The sequence below is a fragment of the Buteo buteo genome, chromosome 21, assembly GCF_964188355.1.
Source record: "Buteo buteo chromosome 21, bButBut1.hap1.1, whole genome shotgun sequence".
Classification (NCBI taxonomy): Eukaryota; Metazoa; Chordata; class Aves; order Accipitriformes; family Accipitridae; genus Buteo; species Buteo buteo.
In genome coordinates, this window is record NC_134191.1 from 23410540 (window position 1) to 23433154 (window position 22615).

At 34.4% G+C, this 22615-nt stretch overlaps 1 protein-coding gene across 3 annotated transcripts in view; it reads left to right on the top strand.

Annotated features, from left to right (window-relative positions):
- PPARG (peroxisome proliferator activated receptor gamma) overlaps nucleotides 1-22615 on the top strand; it is a 61904-nt gene that overhangs the window by 17873 nt on the left and 21416 nt on the right. For all 3 annotated transcript variants that reach the window (XM_075052771.1, XM_075052770.1, XM_075052772.1), the window contains exons 2-4: nucleotides 15693-15920; nucleotides 17781-17950; nucleotides 19756-19894. In XM_075052771.1, coding sequence (XP_074908872.1) covers nucleotides 15701-15920; nucleotides 17781-17950; nucleotides 19756-19894 — 529 coding nt within the window. In that variant the 5' untranslated portion in view covers nucleotides 15693-15700. The remainder of the gene's footprint in view (nucleotides 1-15692; nucleotides 15921-17780; nucleotides 17951-19755; nucleotides 19895-22615) is intronic.

Below are 22615 nucleotides of genomic sequence, written 5' to 3' on the forward strand. Positions count from 1 at the left end.
AAGTATATTACTGTTGGCGAAGGGTCAGCTAAGCTGCTGCAAAATAATTTATTTTCTACAGAGTATAGTAATAAGGTTTAAAACAGGCATTCACACCTTGTTACACAAAGGACGGGAAGTATAGGGTGTAGGAAGCAGTCTGCTGCTGAAGACCCCTTCTGATCTTTTGGATTAGAGGTGGTTCAAACAGTTTCAGTGGGAGTTTTGCATGCACCGTGAATGCAAGAAGTGTCTTATCCTTATTCAGTTCTATATTACAGTACATTGCACTGGATGTAACCCAGATGTCCCTTAAGAATTTATTTTTTTTGGTGATAATCTCAATAGTATTTTAATATGATTCCTTTTAAATACAACTGAATCTTTGAAGAGACTGACCGTCTGTCTTGGGGTCATGCTTCAAGTTCAACATACAGAAATTTGCAAACTATTGATTTTTGTTTAGCAATTAAAAAAAATTAGAAAAGTAGAAGTCACAGTAATTTATCCTTAGTATATACCAGAGCCACGTGATATTTAGCTGTTCACAAGCCTGCTTGAGGGGTTACAAAGAGTCACAGCAATAACTTTTAGTTCCTCACACTAAACTTGCTTGCCTAGAAAATGAATCTCCTTAAAAGAATAATAGGGTATGACAACATAATTTATTGCAAGGTTAACTATTGGTATTCTGTCCAAATTGAAGATGAATAACTGGTTTAAAAATAAACCAATCAAGTTATCAAGCATCCCATAGTATATGGGCAAAATTCCAGTATATAATTTGTGGTTTGTATGTGAAAATGACATGCATATTTAGATGAAAGAAATACAGTTGCATGTAATTATTCAAAATAACACTTTCCAGAAAGTTAATTAATATGATATTTTTCGGTATACTAACTTACTCCATAAATGTTCTAGAACAATATGCGAGAAGTTAGCTATAAATATAAGCATTTTAATACACATTTTTGTCTTGAATTGTGGTGTATACATCTATTTATTATGACATGAAACTGAAAGATTTGCTGTTAGCTGTCCTTTTAGATTACTTGCAGAAGAAATTCTTAAAGTATTTTAAATATAGAAAAAAAAAAAGATGATGACAAGAACACATGACAGAGAAGGGAACTGAAATTTTCTCAATCTCTTTCTTCCCCTCTTTTTAATGCTGTTAAAATTTAACATAGCTGCTTTGCTTGTACCACTATTGTTAATGTTTCATAACCCTATAATTATTAATCTTACTGAAACAGCAGAACTTGATTATACAGTTTTCTCCTCAATTGAAACTAGAAAAAGCTGTCAAAGATAGAATTGGAATGGCAGTTCATATTTTTAAAGAAAGCAGGTACGTTTACATGAACCAGGATCTCTATAGGCAATTCTCAGTCTCATATACAGAGCTTTGTAGAATCTGAAATCCATATGAACATAGGTGACTGGGGCACACAGATTTTCTAGCTTAGAGCTAATAGACACTTCATGCTCTCCACAATATTTATGTACAAAATACAAAGTACAACCAGAGTCTTTACTGATTTAGTCAAGCATTGGTGGATTCTTTACAGCTGGAAACAAAGAAATTTACAAAAATCACTGTTTAGTGTTCATTGTTAAAGCATTTGTTTAAGATTAGCTGTTAAAAATAACAGAATTCTGAAAGTATACATTAATAACTTTTTCTGAACAGTAAATTGTTCTTAGCTGTGGATACTCTACTTTCTGTTTGGTGTCCTAAAGTGATGTCATTTTAACTCTTGAAAATTTCTTGTCAAAAATAGCAACACTAGTTTCCATCTTCCTTTAATAGAATGATTTGTACAGTTACACAGTCACTATGCAGACCAAAACTCTGCTGACTTTGAGTGTGTGACAAGAGTGAGACTTGCTATGTGTGGACACTCTGAGTTAAAGATCACCAATTAATAACTGAAGAATAACATCAAACACAATTTTTAAAATGTTAGTTTATTACAGAAGCAAAGAACAGTAGCAAAAGCCATGGAACTGCTAAACAAATGCTGTTTATTGCCAGACATAATGTTTGCTTAAACGTTAATATAAATACACCCTGCTTTCTGGATGAATGACACTTACAGGAAATGCCGGAGTTCATATGAAGGAACAAGTGAGTTGTGTGAAACAATTTTCCATACCTTGGCAGGTAAAAATGTTTGTTCCTTCATGGGGAAAGCAAGGCAATTTCAATGGATAATTGGAGAAAATTTTACTTCAAAACAGAAAGGTTGACAAAAGCAGAGCCAAGTCATAGCAGACATATTCTTAGGATATTAATGACATAGAGGAAGAGCAACCCAACAGAAAATAAGATAAAAAAAATTCTTTCCTTTTAGTCTTCATGTACACTGTAAAATTTGAACCTTGCCAGATCTCTTATTAGAAAATATAGTAAGTTTATGCATCAGTAACAAAGTCAGGACTTTGTAGAATTTTCATTAATGTATCATTATCCAGGTTATATTTAAGTTATTTTCGAAGTGCATTAATGATTTTGAAATTAAATAAAAGATGAAATTGTATTCCCCCCCACAATATTTTGTGTACTTTTTCTTATCAAAGGGCTGCAGGGAGAATATTAATCTTTTCATTCAGGTTCAAACAGCACTTAGCCATTGTGTTTTTATTAAGTTACTTCCATATCCTTAGGAGAAAAGTATAAAGGGTTTTTTCCCTTGAATAGTATGTTTGGAAAAGAGTTAAATATCTCTGTCAAATTCTGTGCTGCTCCCAAAGACTCGTGTTGGATTCTCAGAAAAATTTGTGATGGGGGGCCATCAAGAATAGGGAAGATCCTCGTGATGCTCTTGTCCTGTAGTCCAATAGAGGATTCAGAAGTGGAACTGTTCAAGGTAACTTAAATTTAGAGTGCAATTCATAATTAATTTACTGGTGCTCATTAAATACTTCTCACAATGTTGCACAATGATGTAATTTCAGTTACAAAAGCAAGCTTACCCTACATATGACCTGATTCTACACTCCTTGTGTAGGCAGCCTGAAGTCGTCTTGATGGGATAGTTTTAAAACTGTCTGGAAAAATTAATATTTAGAAAGATGGAGTACATGAGATGCAAAGAACATTGATCCAAATATGCGATAAGTATCCTACACTATTGAGAACAATAATTATTGAATCACATGTAAAAACATGTCAATGTATTTTAATTGGGAATATTTTGGAAGGTCAAAAGTACAGTAGTCAGATGACAAGAGATTGCTCTATTGCTGAAAAGTGGCTGAGCAGGTTACGTGCTTCTCAGTTCGTACAGTTGAGAAGGTTAATATTTTTTTTTGCTAATTTAAAAGAAGAAATATACATTTGTACAAGAGATGATAGGTGTACAAAAGTTCACGTGTCTTTATTATTAAATTATTTTAGTTGTTCTTGCAGTAGGCTGGTACAAAGCCTGCTGTTATACATAATCAACCATTTTTCTTTTGCCTGGTGTTTCTCTTGTCAGAGTAATGGCAACAATTGTGATGGAGTAAAGAGTAGGGTCCTTCATTTCTGCGTTGGGCAACATTGCACTCTGAAGTGGTATGCGTATCACTAGTAGTACCCTTCCAAGTTTATAAATGTCTGATAGAAGAGTTTCAGCAGCTAACAAAAATGCACTTCAATAACAGTGTGTAAATAACTGTATTCGACACAAAATCTGAACATATTTTTGTGCTAGATTAATTTATGTGGCATCTAGAAGAGGAGAATGCTAAATGTTAAGCCCTCCTTGGTTTATTTATCTACTTTCTCAAGCTTTGAGGTGTTTGAACTAGCTTGACATCACAGAGTTTCCTGGCTGTACACACACATATACAGAGAGTATTATCTTACACTTGGCATATATCAGAAATTATATATAATTATATATAAGAAAAATTATATATAGGAAAGTGTGTTTCCTGTTATGCTGAGATATTTTCTGTATTTAATGCACAAATAGCCCTAAACACGTTTACATTAATGAATGAGTTTTGCAACATGGTGCTTTTTAACTTTTAGGATTTAGTGATCATCCAACAGGTTAAAATATTTTAAGTTATACTAAATAAAAAATAGTGATCAATCAAATTATATGGGCCCTACAAATAGTCTTACCATATTAAAATACCTTTTACATTTTTAGTATTTTAGAAGATGACAGCTTTGTGATGAAAACGGCTCATCCTGATATCAGAGAGGCATTTTCATGGATAATTTGCAATGTGTTTGACTGCCAGGAAAAACTTTAAAAGTGGGATTTAATTCAAGGAATGAGTTTAAACTCATGTTGCATTTGTTCCTCCTCCTCCTCTTCCTGTGGGAGTATTCAGTATTCTGCCATGGCAGGGAACTGCATTTAGGATGTTAATGAGTATATTTTACCCTATTACAGTTGTATGCCTTATTAGCTCATCTCTTGGAAACAATACTTAAGTTTACTGTCTTGTGAACATTAAAAAGCACTGACATGACAGAGTCTGAGGAAAGAAAAAAATCCCAGGCTTCTTACCAACAGCATTATGCATCCGTAAAAAGATACCAATAAATTCTCTACTACTACTAAGTAGACTGAGAAAGCTTTATGTGGTTATTTAAGTATTAATATTATAAAAATTCTTCAGTGTTAGTTTAAAATTTATTGCATCTAAGATGTCTTAGAAGAAAAACAGTAACTGGATATTGTGCACATAATATACAACATTTACTGCTAAAGTTACTAACATTTCAAAAAGAAATACAAACTTTGTATTCAGATTTGAATCTCACAATGAAGTACATCTATTCTAAAATTTCTTGCTAAATTGGCATCTTAGTTGATAATTATTGACTAAGCACCATTTTTAAGGAAGAGTCCATGATTAGTATATTAAAATACATTAGAAGACAGAGTGATAATGACCTAAAGAAACCAAATAAGCAATGGAGCATAAGATTGTCTTGCAAGTAACTTCAGTGCTTACACATGTCTTCTTGTATATTTTGCCATACTACATGCTTAAATCTTAGATAATCTTGCAAAGGCTTATGAAGCCACAGAGGAATTTGCAAATTTTCATACAATGAATCATGCGTGAGCACAGTATAAATTTACTAGGTAGCTTTTCTACTACACTTGAATACTTTGAGACAGTTTCCTATTTCAACATACGGTAGGCATCTGGCTAAACATTGCGACTAGTGTTTCATGGTAGTTGTGAGTGTATTTTATTAACTCTGGGCACAGTGTTGTCACTGTGGTTAGTGAGAAACAGTAATTTTACATAGAAAATATGGCATTTTATGAGAACCTAATTTCTTATGGATCTGTATTACAACATACATTGATTTATTTGTGTGTATACATGTATATGAAATGTAATTTAATAATATGCCTTAGCTAAAGAAGTCCTTCCTTAGCCAGGAACTGAGTTTTTCAAAGTGCTTAACTTTAAGCAGGTATTTAAATACCATTAACAATAATACAATATTGAAAATAAAGCATATAAGTGAGTGTTTTGCTTAACTGTGGCCTAAACAATGAATTTTTACTGAAGCTATAACACTTTCTATTGACTTTGATATAAGTTTGACATCTGAGAGCACAGTCACAGTTCTGCATATGAACTTCTGAGTGTGGAATTTTCTCTTAAATTACTTTTAAAGGCATGCATTGAACTTATAAATCTGACCGAAAACTTAGAGAATGAAAAGGTTTCTTAACTCCTTGGTAATTTCTGGTTTTATTACTGTTAATAAAAAGAGCTTATATCCATTATATGATATGACATTTTATGTTTAAATTAATTGAAATTTGTATTATCTTATTGTACATCTTTGGGATATATGGAAAGGTTTCTGGAACACTGTCTTAGTCACCTTATTTAGCACAGCAAGAATCCAGTTTCAAAGAATCTGGAAGCAGATTGTTCTCATATTGAGTCAGTGGCAAAGAAAAGAATAATAATTTTTTAAAAATAGTGTAGGTTAAGCTACACAAATATGAAATTTTTGAATTATATTAATTTCCTGTAGTTAGTAAAACTTTCACTAGACCTGAGTAATATGAAGTCTGCCTGATATAAATACATGTCAGTTATAAAAGGCACACTGAGTCTTGGAGCCAAGCACAGTTCTGAGAATGTTAAGACTCTTGTCAATTGTGTTGTGACTTTTTAGTTGATAAAGCTTTGCTATCTTTTATACAACACAGCATTTTTTTATATATTTTAAAGTCAATTACTTCCCTCAGTCTTATGAGGCCACTTACATGACAAGAGAAGGTGTACTCCTTAGTAGCTTGGCACATTTAGTTGTTATGCTTTGCCAAAGGGGGCAAAGGTCTTTCTTAAGAAGCCAGCTTTTTCTGATTACAAAACTGATTGTGATTCATTGCCTATCTATCAGTATCCTTTTTTAAATCACAATGATTCATAGAGAGTAACGCCTACATTTTATATCATGAGATAGTTTTACAATATTGCCAGTGCAAGTTAGAGACATGTTGTTTGTTTCTGGTTTCCTCAAATCACTCAAAACCAAAATGATCCAGATTTGAGCTCTACTAAGGCAAGTGGGCATATTGTAAATACCAATATATGATCTTTGCCCGTTAGAATTCTGTAGACGTTTATTCTGATTTTTGTATTAGCAATCAGCAATATGTTATTTTTCAGATTTTTATGCTTTTGGGGGTGGTTGGGTTTTTTTGTTGTTGTTCAGTGGAATGAAATAACAATAATTTCTATTTTGAAGAGTTGGAGGTGTTTTTAAGACGTTTTTGAACAAAAAGCATTAGAAAATAAGTCTTTCATCAGGATTAATTCTAGTTTCAATACATGGCACCTCACAAAGCATGGTCTGCAGCTGCCTGTAACTAGAAAACTGCAGTTTTTCTGCTCAAGTATTTCTAAGAACAATTTGAACAATTTGAGGGTCCTTTCCCACAAACTTTGAATCTGAGTTAACAGAGCAGAAATTGTCTCTACAGCTCAGTGTTCTCTTAGTCTTGTGACAGTAGTAGAACACTCTCATTTCTATTGTAGTCAGTCTTTTACCACCGGGAGCCCAACACCGCGTCACTTCCAGAATTTCGTAGTTATGTTCCACATGATTTGGAAGTGCTGTCCATCTTAAATCTGAGCTCTTTATCTGTCTATGAAGTTTGTCAGATATATAAATCAGTTTTTGTTATACAGCTATCTTCCATTGCCCACTATTCTCAATTTCTATTTAAGCTCTTATTTGAGCACAGCTTTGCAATCAATTTCTTTTATATCCTGAAATAACTTAAAGTTTCATCGATGTCTATCCAGTATCAGAATGCAACAAAACCTATGTTAAATAATTAAAATAAGATGGTAGAATTTGTAGTATATCTGAGTAGCCTGTGGCATTTTTGAGCTTGTTTCTCATTTGTATTTATATTTACAATGGTTTATGTTGCTGCAAGGGTATAAAATGCTGCTATTTCAAATAAGAACCCAGGCCATTTACCATTTTGTGTGAATTCCATAGGCACAGAATAGAAAATATACTTTAAATTAAACAGCTCTATTATTCTCTGAATGGGGTTTTTTTCCCCTCTTTCTATTAGCAGCTACCTCCTAAACATTGTAGTAAATTTTATGGACTGTGCTTTTAGCGATCACAGCTTGTAGTTATAATTCAATTATAGGAATAAAATACATTTCCTACTGATTTATGAGTTGCTTGCCTTTGGCATTTTCAAGTGTTTGGATTTACACCATTTCTCAAGTTTCTTCTGATGTTTTACTGTGCAACCTTGCTGAGAGGATGAATGGGTTGACTCCTCCCTTACTTTTTATTTGGCTTTTTGAAGGATCTCGGTGACACTGTTCTCTGCGGCCCTTGCACAGTGCACCACTTGGATTTCTCAGCCTGGTTCTTAAGCCATCCAGTCTTCAACACTCCTCCATGGTTTCATTGTGGAGATGTGACAGAAACTTGCATCTGGTGGCAGTGTTTCAAGATGTTCCTGGGAGTATCTGGTTTGTTGTCACACCCTTAACATTCCACTCAGCCCAGCTTATTGCTTTTCTTTTTGCTATCAGAATTTTGGTCCTGTGCTGGTTCTGCAGGTTAGTACAGCAGACTGTAAAGGAGACTTTCATAAGCTCATACCCCTCCCACTCAATGATTAACCCTTGAGGTGTGCTTGTTGGCTGCACCCTGCCGCAGTGGTGATACATCCCTCCTCCTCTGCTTAAAGATGTAACAAAACCATTTTGTCTAGAGCCACTAGGCTTGTTTTTACATGGAATGTTTATTCCCATTCTTTCAAAAGTATATTGTCTATGTTGCATGTTTTTGGTATTGTCAGGTATCTTTCCTAATGGAGATGTTTATTTTTGGGCCATGTTTAGATGGCTTGGGGGCTGGATCTGAGGGACAGAGAAGAAAATGTCATCTATTGTCTTGATCTTGTGCTTGGAGTCAGGGCTGATGTTCAAAGTGCACCAAATCAGCTATGAACTTATTTCTTCACTAACTCACTTCTTATCATGGAGCTGATTTTGACATTCAACATTTGCTAGAGGACACTAGGTATTTTCTTTGGTTTTGCAGGTAAATTAAGTGGGGCAGAGAGTTTTGGTTTAGAGTTCTCTAACTGAAACAAATCCATAAAAGTTTTGTTCTACAGTGAGCTCAATTTTCATTCCTGTAAATATTTTTGATAAATTCACACTTGAAAAGAAAAATAACAGGTCTACTGAGACAGTGGTAGAAGCAGGAGTGTGCTTGCCTCCAAGGTGCATGCAGAAGTACTTTTGTTCCTGCTACAATACACAGGCCTAGGGTAGGAATGCTGAAAGGCAGTACTCAGTTTTCAAAAACCATTTGAATTTACAATAAAAAAAAATGTCAATACTTATTCTATCAGGTGCCTAAGTAAGCTTGGGTCCTTTTCCCACACAGTGGTTTCTAATGTGTAGTTTGCTTGAAAAAAGACTGCTTTGGATAACTGTTTTAAGTCTTACCAATATATTGCTGTTCAGCGCACGCATCATCACATAAATGAAACAATTTCCGCCCTGAATTATACCAATGTTTTGAATATGTGCACGGATAAAAAGAAAAAAATCCTTTTTATCTCTGCTTCTTGGTAATGCAAACATAACAAAACAAAATTCTGTAATGGAATTTTTAAAGCAAGTCTTCATAGCTTTTTGCTGTTACGTTTTTTTTCTTGCTGCAGTTTGAAGCTTACTGATTTTGTCAAGCACTGAATTGGGCATATCAGCCAACAAGGCTCTTTTTATGTACTTGTTTGTTTGTTTGTTTGTTTAAGAGCATCACTGATTGTGTCAGCAGAGTTCTTGGAAAGAGGTTTTTTTTTAGTTATGTTGTGCTCCCTCTGCTGACTCTGCAGCAACAGAACACAAAGTAGTACAGTCCTATGTTATGGAGTGGTTGTCAGATTTAAGAACCTGCAGACCACAGAGCAGTTGTTTTAATGTATCAAATGGACTATGTCCAAGAGCTTTGAGTCATTGTTTGAAATATAGAAAAAATTCACATACTTTGGTTTATCCAAAACCAAATTACCTTTATTTTATGCAAATATTGTCTATTAGATAAAGTCTGTTACAATGACAGATACTATGAATGAAAAATATATCACTTTCTTGACTGAAGAAGGTATCTCCTAAAGGCTTAAACTAAGCTTAAAGCTTTGTTCTACTCGGACATAATCAGGAATATTAAAAATGTGTAGTGTAATACCATCCCTGCTGAAGAAGATTGCCATTTTAATGATAACACGGGGGGGAGGGGGAAGTAGATAATGTTCGTTCATTGGACAAGTGGAGAACTGAGACAAAAGTCTAAATAGTAGCATCTTTTTTTTCTCCAGGAAAAAGTAAATGCAGTAAGATGATGCAATTTTCTCTAAATAACCAGAAGAATAATGAATAGGAAAAATTGATACCATTTTTCCAATTCTTACTAGAATTGATGACCATCTCCACCTTCCAGAGACATCAATTAACCACTTTCTGAACACAACGTATCACCAGACCCTATGCCTCACATTTAGGACCTGAAAACAGCACTGATGAAAATGTTGGCTTGAACTACTTGTCCATTGCCACATAGAATTTCTGTGTCAGAGGCAATGAAACAACTGAGTTATTGAAAGGGGAATGCAATTGTTTTATCACAAGACTGTCCTTTCTCTTCTTATAGTCTTTTTGCAGCATTCTCTTCTAAAAGATCAATGAAGGTCTTTAATTCAGTGGATGTGGTGCTGTCATTTAGGGTAGATGTATTTTTGCAAGGCACATGTAAAACATTTTATTGTTCCTCTTAATTAGATAAATACATTAAATATATGGGGATATCAAGCTGACCCTTCACCTTCTCTAAATTTGTCTTCAAAGCTAGGAAAGGCTGTGTGATCTTAACCAACTTATATATGACATTATTTCAGAGATGGTCTGAGCCTGCTTTAATTAAATCAATTGGCAAAAGTCCCATTAAGTTCTGCAGCACTTGCATGTGAGTTTACTTGACAAACTCTGACACATTTGTACACAAGATGAAATTCAAACTATTCCATGAAATATGTTTTAATGAAAAAAAATGCCAACAAAACCAATATTTACATAATGTATTTATTTGTCCATATTTATACCAGTCCATGTAGTATAATTATACCATTGCCTTGATTTTAGTAATGTTTCAAAGCTGAGAGGCTTTAACTGTTTTTTTTCTTCTGATTTTCTGTAACTCGTATGAGGTTAGGATGTTCTGGTTGCTTCATTAAATACCTCTAGGGTCATATTTTGGTAGTTTTGTCTGGAAAGAGCGTGTCTAGAATGTAGTGCAACAGGCCTTTCAGGTTAACTGAGCACAGGTAGTGTTTATGGTAAAGAGTAGCTTGTGATCCAAGATGTTTTTCATACCATGGTAATCTCTTATGTTCTGTTTTATGTTTTCCAAATATAAAAAATGCACTGAATAACTCTCTTTGGAATTGGAAATCAATTCAATTTGCAATTGCTACTGAGTGGAGTAACTTAATGATTATGATAGTTCTCACAATCAGCACCAGATTAACTACTGTAAGCTGTCACTACAGCTGACAGTTAATACAGACGTGTACCAGATGAGTTCATGTGCCGCCTTTTACATTCTTGTAGATAATAGTTAGCAGTTGGCTACATGAGATAAACTGCAAGTAAAAGGAGTAATAACAACTAGTTTCATATCTCAATGTTTAATGTTATCTCAACAGCATTCTCTCTTTCACTTCCGGTCTTTTTGATGATTAAATGTTAAAGCGTATTCTTCTGACTTTATGTGAATAACATCTCTGCTACTATTCTGCATAGTCTTTTGCTGGCTGAGAATGATTTTTGCACATGAAAATCTTTTTAGCCAATGTTAGTTATGTTTTTATTACCTGGTTCTCATATGAACATGTGTGAGTTTTATGAAAGAATCCCGGAGTAATCTGTTGATTGGACTTGTGCTTTGGATGTTCTGGTGTTTTGTTTGTGTTTGTTTTAAAAAAAACCATGAGAAGACTGCAATTAAATATTTTTTTGCAGAGGGAAATGTTGGCATTCATCTTTTACGGGGAGGAAAAAAGACAAAATACACAGCAGAAATCAAGTAAACTTACAGGCAAAATAGAAATATTTGTAAACTATTAAACATAGGAACAGTTTTCACATTTTAGTTTTCAATAATGCAAGAATAAAACTAGCACATAAAAGGTTTTCTCCATTCTAGTATTTATAATGTAAATTAAAACTGAACAGTAAAATTCATTTCATTTCCAGTGTCATAGCAAATTTTATTAAATTGAACAGGTTATCCATAATTTGACTCAGACTTAGCAGTCATATATGAAGATTCAAACTTTAAAACTGTAATGAAATGCTTTGATTTTTATATCCAAAATGTGAGCAAACCTGACAATTCTCATAATTCAGAAATGTTTATGAATAATATCAATGTGGGATCATTGATGCCTAGCTATTTTGTTGTATATAGAAATGCTATAATGCCAGAGCCTTTATTTTAACAGAAAACTTCAGGTCTTCTGTTGGGTGTATGTGTAAATGTATAGTATCGTTGCTTAGGTACCTTTGTGGACATCTTAGATGAAATTATAATATAGACAACATAACAATTTTTCAAAACTAGAAGTAGACATTTTTTGTAGTGGGATGATTGAGCAAAGCCTTTTTAGTTGCCTGAAGATCAGAATAACTGATATTACTAGTCATGGGATCTTAAACTCTGGAAGGGGTGGAGTTTATAGGCCTTTGCTCAAAGAATTGTAAATGGCTGCTTATTCCAGATTTTATTACCTTAGAGCAGAAATATGAGTAGCATAAAATGGAATTACTTTGTGACCCATAGTAGCTGATAGGTGCACCCACAATTCCCTGGTTTTCTCTTCAGTGTAATCTTGGCATTTTTATTTCCTCTATTCCCAGCATACAGAATATGTGTGATGAGAACAGATGCACCAAAAAAAAAATCCAGAACAATTAATAAGGAAAAAACAGCATGCATGAAACGCAGTCCTTCATATTAGTGATTGTTAAAATAACAGATTATGTTATTTTTTTATATTTATTTTGCTTCTTCTAAAACTTAACAAAAATCTAAAACATCATAGTTCTAGGCTAGAAATACTTTTACAATGATACTGCTCTGGCATTATTGGTAGACTTTGCTGAAACAAGTTAGCTGTGCTGACTGTGAAAACAGAAAATTCCTGCTAAGGAATTACTATATCCTCTTGGCTTTTGGAGTTTGTGTCTAGCAAGCCAGACCTCTGGACTTACATGCTTATCTGAGTCTTTCTAAGCTGTAGTGTATCTGTACATAGTGAATTTCATGCACACACTGTGTTACAATGATTCAGGAGTTTCAAAGAATTAATCACATTATACATAATCAAATTCTCCAAAACATCACAGTCATTCACTGTATTACAAAGTGAAATATGGACTAGCTTTAACTTGCTGTTTAGCTCACAGAGGTTTGCAAACTGAAGTCTTAAACTGAAAATACAAAGTGATAATGCCTCGAGATTCTGAGAATGTTTTTATAGAGTTTTTACGGATGATGCTGGAAAACTCATTTTAACATCTGCTTTGTGTGTAATACAAATATTGAGATCAGGACACGTGATTAAGTATCTTTCTATTCAGTGAGTGACTTAAGCTTGCACTTCCCTCTAACCATGTACTCAAGCCTCTTCAGCTCCTTGTGCAGTGCAGGGGAGGTGTCTGTGCAAGGGCGGCTGTCAGCTTGAGTCCTCCTGCCTTCTGATGACATGGTTGCCTGCAGTTGTTTCTTGGCCACACAGTAACCTCATGGGTGCACCTGTGCATATGGGGTCCTACGGACTCCACAGCCCATAACTTGGGCTATAACTGGGACCATGCCTGTAGGCATCCTTCTTCACCCCTGAGGCAGCCACCCGGATACAAAGTGGACATAACTCTCAATGTCACTTGCTCAAAGGAATATAAGCCAATGTTTAAATTTTAGATGTCTGTTGATTTTATTTTATTTTTTTAAAGATGTGTCTGCTTAATTACAAAAATGGACACTTAAGAAGGAGTTTATTCTATTTTATTGCTTTATTTGGAAATCTGTTCAAGGAAGACAGTTCCTAGTGTTGGTGGCCAGGGATTTGCACTTCATGCTTAGAGAAAAATTGACTATTTGGAAGCTACTATATAACACCAAGGTACTCTGACAACCTGTAATGTACTTTCACCAGATAATTTTCACTTGTGGCAGTTAGAAATGTTATTGTTTACTCATAGGCAGATCTTACTTTTATTAAGGATAACATGTAACTGTACACCCATCCCATGGCTGAAGCCTTTGGGAAGATAGACGGCTGGCTGATCGTTAGGCTAACCTTGCCCACAGTTGACCCGTAAACACTGTGTGCTTTACATGATTCTACTTTATCAGTCATGTAGTAAGAGGAGTGGCAGTATGAAGAAGCTATAAGTTTCCCTTTTGCCTGCTAGGGGCAACATGTATGTTGTGCAGCATGGGATACAGTAGCATCTCTTTTGTTCCCACTGCAGTGAGAATTTCTTATTTGAAATTTAAGAACAAGAAGGATATCTTACAACCTTTCCTTGTCAGTGTTCAAGGTGGAAGAACTAAAAGGTTGTGCTGCAAGTCCTAAAAGGTGGAAGAATGATTGTGACTTTCCTGAGGAAAGATTAAGAGAACTGTAACCATTTCTAGACTTAGCACTTCAACATCATTGATGGGGAGGACAATCACTGTTTTACTTACCTGTAGGCCTGTCAAAACAAAGGATGATCTCAAAATTATGGAGCAGATCTGTTCCATTATATTCATTTTGCAACAGCAGTTTTGGCAGTGTGACAGAGTAGTTTTGATTCAAAGTAGATCAAATCAAAGTTCCTCTTATCTAGAAGTTAAAGGCTGCTTACTTGATTGGGTCTAAAGTCCAAATTAAACAGCCAAAGTGACCAAGTTATATTAGTTCCATAACATCTATTCTATTTTTAGATTAGAGTGTTCTTTTTATAAACCATGGAAAATTAAAGACAGACCCTAGTTATAAAACAGTAGGTGCTTTACACTTGCTGTTACTTGCAAACTTTTTCATAGTAGAAATATGTCTAAATCGAGGATTTTGGTTCAGCTAATTGTCAGAAGAGGACTCAGAAAAACATTTTATATGTCAATCTAAATTCATTCAGTTTGCTGAAGACTTTTGCATAAACACCTATGGAATTTGGAAAGTCATAAATAAAATTTCCTTGAGCCTTGGGTTTAAGACTCTGGGATAAAACTTTTGACATACTTGAATGACTAAAGATTTCAGATATTTCTGGTTATTTGGAGGAAAAACCACCACTATTCAATACCAACTACTTTTGGTTTTTTCTTAATATAAAAAAACCTTAAGATTTTCAGGCACTTAGGAAGAATGACGATTAAAATTTGCAAAACTGAAAACTTAATTGTGGAAGACTTCTAGTTCTATTCATATGCATGCTATTGAGACATGCAATTAAAGTCAGTGTTATCTATCTGTTAAATAAAAAAAAAAAGTGAAAAGTTTTTTTCCAGTTATGCCGCTTTAATTTTGCATCATTGGGCTTTGGGGGTTTTTAAAATTATTTGCATGCTTGCTAAAGCACATAAATGTTTTATAAAATATACTATTAAAATGCAATTGTATTTCATCTGGCCATTCATAATTATTTAGATGGTTGTTTTTCCCATATAAATTTTTGTCAATTATTCATCTAACTGTTGTTCTGTAAGCCCGTTAGTTGTCTCTGCTGCCTTTTGAAATACAGATCAGATCAGTTCATTCTAGTAGCATACCTATGACAGCCATTCCATTCTAAGGTTAGCCTGAGCCCTGAATGCCAGCAAATCTCATTTGCTCTTATGACATGAGACATCAGAGCGTTCCTAAGAAGAACCTCAAAGCTGGGTTAACTGCCTAGTGTTAGCCATGCAATGTTACTATACAGCCTAATGCATTATATGGTGATAAACTCAAGCCAAATGATAGATGGGGCCTAAACATTCCCCTAAAACCTACACCTGATTGTGAGTTTGCATCTCAACCCTTTGGACATGAGACAATTGGACCTCAGCTTGGGCCTGAACTTGTTGCAGAAATAACAAGCTTCTTTTAAAATGTCGTTTTCTTTTTTGTTGTTGTTTTCAGGGATTACAATGGTTGACACAGAAATGCCGTTTTGGCCCATTAATTTTGGAATTAGTCCAGTGGATCTGTCTGCAATGGATGATCATACACATTCCTTTGACATAAAGCCGTTTACCACCGTTGATTTTTCAAGCATTTCTTCACCACACTATGAAGATATTCCTCTTGCAAGAACTGATCAGACAAGCATTGATTATAAATATGATATCAAGCTCCAAGACTGCCAAAGTATGCTTTTAATTTTTTTTTAATCTTTTCTTCATGTTCATATTTGCTTCATTCTCTGGAAAGTGTACTATCAGCAAAAGGATTTAGAAGTATTCAGATGCCTAAATGCTGGTATCCTGTGTCATCAGAGATGCCCACAAGATATTCTTGCAGGGCAGATAGAAAAGATAGAATACATATAGCAGACCTTCACCTTTCCAGAGCAGTAGTTGGAGATTAGACAAGGTATCATAAAGTATCTAAAATGACATTAAATGCTTTTTATTAGACACATGAACCCCACCATTAGTTTCTGAAACCTCCAGTCTCCTATTCATGTACCTTGTGTGTACATTGACCTTTGAAGGTCTATGCACACAATGCAGAATAAATATCATGGATGTTAAAAAATGCCCCAGCATACATAGCATATTAATTATTAATATGTGCAGCTTTTAAATTCCAAACGGCCTAAGAAATTGATGGAGTAGAAATATTGGCTACATCCGAGTCACAACGTTGGTATAACTTTCATCAGTGTTCCTAATGCAGGGATAACCTTGGAGCTTCATGGGCTAGTATTATTTATATACTATGAAAAATGCTGTTCTTTTGCCAGTTACAGTAAAAAACATTACACGAAACTCTCTTTTTAAGAAAGGAAGTGACCTATTCTTAAATAGGGTGTTACTGCATTCCTGCTCAAAGTAGGAATGTGAGGTTGCTGTGCCTGGAACTTTTCTAAAGATCTGCTTAGCCTGCTTAGATCTGAAATCACTTTTCTTTGTAGGAATCTGTACAGGAATTCTTTCAGGGAATTCTTGCTAGGAAAATTTAATTTTGGTTGTACAGCGAAGCAGGTACTGTGTACCTCTTGTGTACCAAGACATCTTGCCAGCTAATAATTTGTTTTTTCTTTTATTTAATTAGAAATGTCCATTACACTTTAATAACAACCTAGAGAGTGCAATAGAGTTTAAGTAGGATAAATCCTCTTTGTCTTTACTTAGATATTTTTCTATTTTTCTTTTTTCTTCCTAGTTTATATAGGAAAGAAAACTTTCTAGTTTGTATAGTGTAGCCAGTTCGGAAAAGAAAAATATTCACCTTGTTGTAATACTATGTCTGTTACAACACTCCTGAGATGTGATCTGATATAACGTTATAGTGTCAAATATCACTGCTTTCTTCTATGACCAGTAATGATTGATTTAAAGATATCATATTTGGTTGTTTGAGCTTGTTCAATATTACAAATTGCTCTCTTACTTAGAAACTTTCAGAAGAGAAAATATATCTCTAAACTGCATCCAATGTTGGACAGTGTTCCCCAGGAGAGAGCTAAACTTCTTTAAATATCCAATATCATATTATCTTAGATAGATAGATAGATAGATAGATAGATTTCACAATAATATATTATTCAATGTATAGGTCTATTAGATACTTAAATATTTTTTTTAGACTAGATTAGAAACTCCAGTCCATCTCCCTGCAGTAGTTCTGAACACCTTAAAGTAATACAACCAGATTAGGTACTGGGAAAAGTACAGTCTTTCAAGTATGAGGTCTCCATATGTAAATTTTTAATATCCCTATCTTCAAATCATTCCACACTACGAAGCTGAAAACTGAATCTGTAATACACTTTCTACATCAGAATCTGCTACTTCAAGGTTTTCCAGCCTATACACTGCCTGTGAAACAGCGGCTTACAGCTTACATCCCTTTACATCCTTTGTTTACTACTCGTTTTGTATTATGAAGCAGACCTATGAATCTGGCTATGTTTACTGTGATTGCTTGTGATTGTTCCTTGCTTCATCTTCTACATATTTAATTATACTTTGAGTTTATCATTTAAATCTTCTCTATACACAGGTGCAATCAAAATGGAGCCTCCTTCCCCACCCTATTTTTCAGAAAAAGTTCAGTTGTACAATAAACCTCATGAGGAGTCTTCCAACTCCCTTATGGCTATTGAATGCCGTGTGTGTGGGGACAAGGCCTCTGGATTTCATTATGGTGTGCATGCATGTGAGGGTTGTAAGGTAAGTTGTCACAAATGTATTTTTTCTGAAGTCAGATTTGATACTATTTTCATCTGAATAATCACTTGGTAAAATCAGAGATCTGTGCTTTTTAAAAAAAAGTTTTAGGTCTTTAAGTAAATTGTTCCACATGTACTGCATATACTTTATGACTTAATAAGTGGGAGGTTTTTTTAAATATCATTTGCTTTTTCTATTTTTTTACAAATCTACTTGCATTTTTTGTGCATTTCTTCTACTTTTCAATTATGCAGTTATATTTCATTCCTGCTCTCTTGGAGGTCACTTGCAGAATCTGAATTCATAGAACGCAGCAAAAGTAGGCTCATGCCCAACTCCAAAGCTCAATATTCTGAGCAATTTAAAATTCACAATCTGTTTTTCTGATTTATTAGAATTTCTTTACCCAATTTACACATTTCTAGGTGACTACAGAAAAGTCTAATAGTATTAAAGAATGTGGCTTTCTGCTTTAGAACTCCACCAGCTTTTTTTTTAATATCAATGATATTTAGTGTTTATAACATATAAAGGACAAATGAATGGTGTAAAAATTGACCATCCTCAAGAATTAGAACAGAAATATCAGAGAAAGAAATTAATAACAATTCATTGAGTTCAAAGAAAAATATTACAGAGTTTAATAGGAAATTCCCATCTTCTCTATTTTCAATATCTTGAGGAAAACAACTAATAGGAAAGACCCAATCCAGAGCTTAAATAAATTTTGTAGCACTGAATTAGGAACACACATAAAGCAATAAGTATGCTGTTGATTACTTAAATTACAGTGACATGTAAATAAGAACTGGCATTATGCTTTTATTGTTATTATTCTCTGTGAGGAAAAAATAATTTTTACAAGGAACAAATGATAATGAATTTGGATAAACTTTATTAATAGATTATGAGTGATCTGAGAAAGCATCTTTAAACTGTAAAAAGACAGAATTGTGAATTTCCGTAATGCTTTCTCTCTTTATAAGATATAAGACTTCTGTGTGATAATGTCTGTGAGTACAGCACCAAGTTTTTGGACTTTTCATGTGCCAATGTACTTTGCAAACTTGTAATATCCAAACAATGGAGATAAACTAGAAAATAAAACAACCTAGAAAATAGAACCCAGAAATAAATATTGCAAAATTAATTCAGCACTGTGCAAAACCAAAGAAATAGAATAGATAAAAGAATATAAATTCTCTTTAAGTACTTGGGCTCAAAAAGGAAAATAAATATTCAAAATACAATAAAAAATACTTAGTTGGGAAAGAAAACTTAAAAAAACCCAGATAACCAATAATCTTTTTTATTTACTTGAGATCAAACTGCTGTTGGCAGAATTTTTGGTTTGTTGTGATTTATAAAAAAATTTCTACATTGGTAGTGAACTTTAAATTTTGAAAATGTCATGTTCACTTTATAGGAAATTGACCCATGAGCAGTGGAACAAACGAAGCTTTGCTTCCTTTGGCATAGTGTTCTTCGTGCTCAGCATGTCTGTAGAGCTCTCAACTTATGTCCCTAGTGTCCTTTAAACCCCATTGATTCCCATAAGCTTCCCCAGCTATTTGAGATTTTCACCCCTCTACCAAACTAGGTTGAAAATGTCTAATACGATCAGAACAGGAGCACACTGATAAGCAGACAGTATAATCACATGAGCCTTGCTTCCTTAGGAAATCTGTCTAAAACAAAGTTACGTTCAGTGTGTACACAGAAAGGCACTTTGTATGTATAGAGAAGTGAGATGATGACACTGGCAGTTTCTGGCATCCTTTTACATGCTTTTATGTTTACTCCAGGGCTTTTTTCGAAGAACAATAAGATTAAAGCTAATATATGACAGGTGTGATCTTAATTGCCGCATCCATAAGAAAAGCAGAAATAAATGCCAATACTGCAGATTTCAGAAATGCCTTGCCGTTGGAATGTCACATAATGGTAAGTGCACATAGCATATTTTAAAATGATAACATTTCATCTGAAAAATAACATGAAACATTAATATGATTACTGAATGTGCTGCTTTAACATCTAGAGTCTTCCGTTTCTTTACACTAGGCAGTTTAGAAACATGTATCAGAGAGATTGCCTCTGAGTTTAGGAGAGTATGTATATGACTGGAGATTACTTTCAATATAAAAATCAGATAGGTAGGTATCTGTTCTTCTCAATATAATACATAATGTAACGTATGAGTTGGTTTTACTCTCCATCATTCTTGCTCATTACACTGTTGGTCGTTCTTCCTGAACATATTCCTAGTATAATCGTTATTTTTCAGTTCATTGTCTTATTGTCTGACAAGACTCCTTTGTTTACTGTAGTTCAATATCCCTTTCCTGTAAGCAGTGAACTTCATTTAATAATGAAAAATGGACTAGAGAATTTACTGAAACTTTGTGAATAATAACAACATGAATTTGATGCATAGGATACTTATCGAGGACTGTTAGCATCACGAAGTTAACACTTCCTCATACTAGAACACAACATACTTTAAATGAATGGGCCAGACCCCATATTGTTTTAAAAAAAACTGTCCTCCTCCTTCCTAGGATACCCACATCTGGGCGTAGATTCCAATGTGTGGTAAGTAGGAGTGTAGTGTTTCTTAGCACACCCATTCAGCTGTTTGGCCTCTCATCATATAATGTGTATAGCTGTGACTCCTGTGTAATATGCACTGTCTGACCTCTCCACCATCCAGAAGTGAATATCCCCTCCCATCTGTGAACTGTAAGCAGCGTTTCCATTTTGAATATGTTGCAGTCTTAGATTGCAAAGGTGTTTTCAATTGTATGTGGTTCTGTGATTGCCTTCTTTATCAGTAGGTAAGCAGGTAGCATTAAGCATATCAGGATACTGCTCTCTTGCATAGAATTTGAAGATAGTCCCTCTGAACTTTAAAATTAACATATCAATTCATGTGGAAATACTTATGAATGTTTGGACAGAAAGACTTAATGAAGATTCTTTGCTGCCTTGCTTTGGCAAAGTTGAGTAAAAACAGGAATTAAATGTCATAACATAGAGACTTATGTAATTCTAAGGGTAAAGAATTGCAAACATGACTGGGAAAATAATTTCTCTGTGGTTTTTTTAGAACTTTCATTATTTTCAATATAAAAAATGAGTGTACTGTCCCCAAGAGGAAATCTTAACTGTGGTTTGTGAAGTTAATACATGCAGTGAATGTAAATTGGTATGGGAAATGTTTTGCTAATAGAAAACATGGTTTTCAAGTTCCTGGGATGCAACAGTAACACTTAAAAATAAATCTAATTTTGAAATGCTACTGTGGGTATTTTTATAGTAATTCAGGAGGTTTTATTATTATTATTTTCAAGGTGCATGCCAAATTCTCTTATAACCTAGCAACACAGCTTCCAATTATGTCAATGGGAACCATGTGCAGTTCTATCAAGAAGGGGAAGGCCAAGACCGTTCTCTTTGGCTTAGTAACATAAAGGACCCAAGAAATATTTTTAAAATTAACATTTCACCTGCCATTTCTTCCTGTTCAGCTACTGCCAAGGCAGAAGCTGTGGCACCAGCAGGGGCCATGCTATGGGAGTTGGGGGAGGTATGCAGAGGAGGGGGAAAGGGCAAAGCCATTTGTCCCAGGGCTTGAGGGAATGCTTCCATTTGCTCTCACGATTTCACCTAACAGGGAGTTAGTAGTGTTTATTTTCAAGTATTGGCTTCTACATTTGCCTTTTTTGCCCACTCTGGTTACATTACATTGCATGAAACAACACCCTCATTCCTCCATCATTTATAAACAAACAAATTTATTAAAAAGAACTAAATTTCACCTTGAAGACACAGGCCTATATAAAGAAGCATGCAGGAATGCAACACTGGATGTTGTCAATGACACTGAGACACATTTTTATGTTACATCTACAGATTAAAGTTCGTCCATTTGAGTACTGAATTTATCTGAATTTTAAATCCTTGGAATCAGAATGTGGATTATTTGTGCCTGAGGGTTCCAATCTATGACTGTCTTTGCATAGATATATCATTGCAAAATGAATAGGGCACTTACAAAGATGGGGAATGCAAGGAGACTTAGCAGCTACAGTCACATTTTTTCACGCATAAATGCTACATACCACTTGGCTGAAGGTTAAAAAAGACAGTAGTGTTCTCATGCTTTGAATATTGTTTTCCTTTCCTTCTCTAGCCACAGTGCTGCTCTGTGTTTAACCCTTAATTGCTAAGATTGTATTCTGAAGTACTATTTATAGAAAAACCAACTACTGTAATGGGAAAAAGAGCACACATGGCAATATGTCTTTATTACCAGTTCTGGGAGCAGTGAATTGCTCAGTCTGGGCACGTGCCTCCAGTAAACTCAGACAGGTATCTGCCCTGGCTTTATCTTGTGTTTTCTAGTGTAAGAAACTGTGTTTATAGTCTATTTGGGGACTCATTTATGCTCAAAAAAAATCCATAATCTAGACAATCAGAACAGTAGAGTGCTGTACAGAATAGCCTATAAGCAATCGTAGTGACTTCCCCAAGCCATAAAAAGTGGCATAAGGATAAATATTCTATTTTTTTCACAGAAAGGCAAAGAATATAATGTAGCATGTAGTGTCTTACTATATTCACTATTGGTTTTATATTGCTGACATTTAGAGAATACTGTAA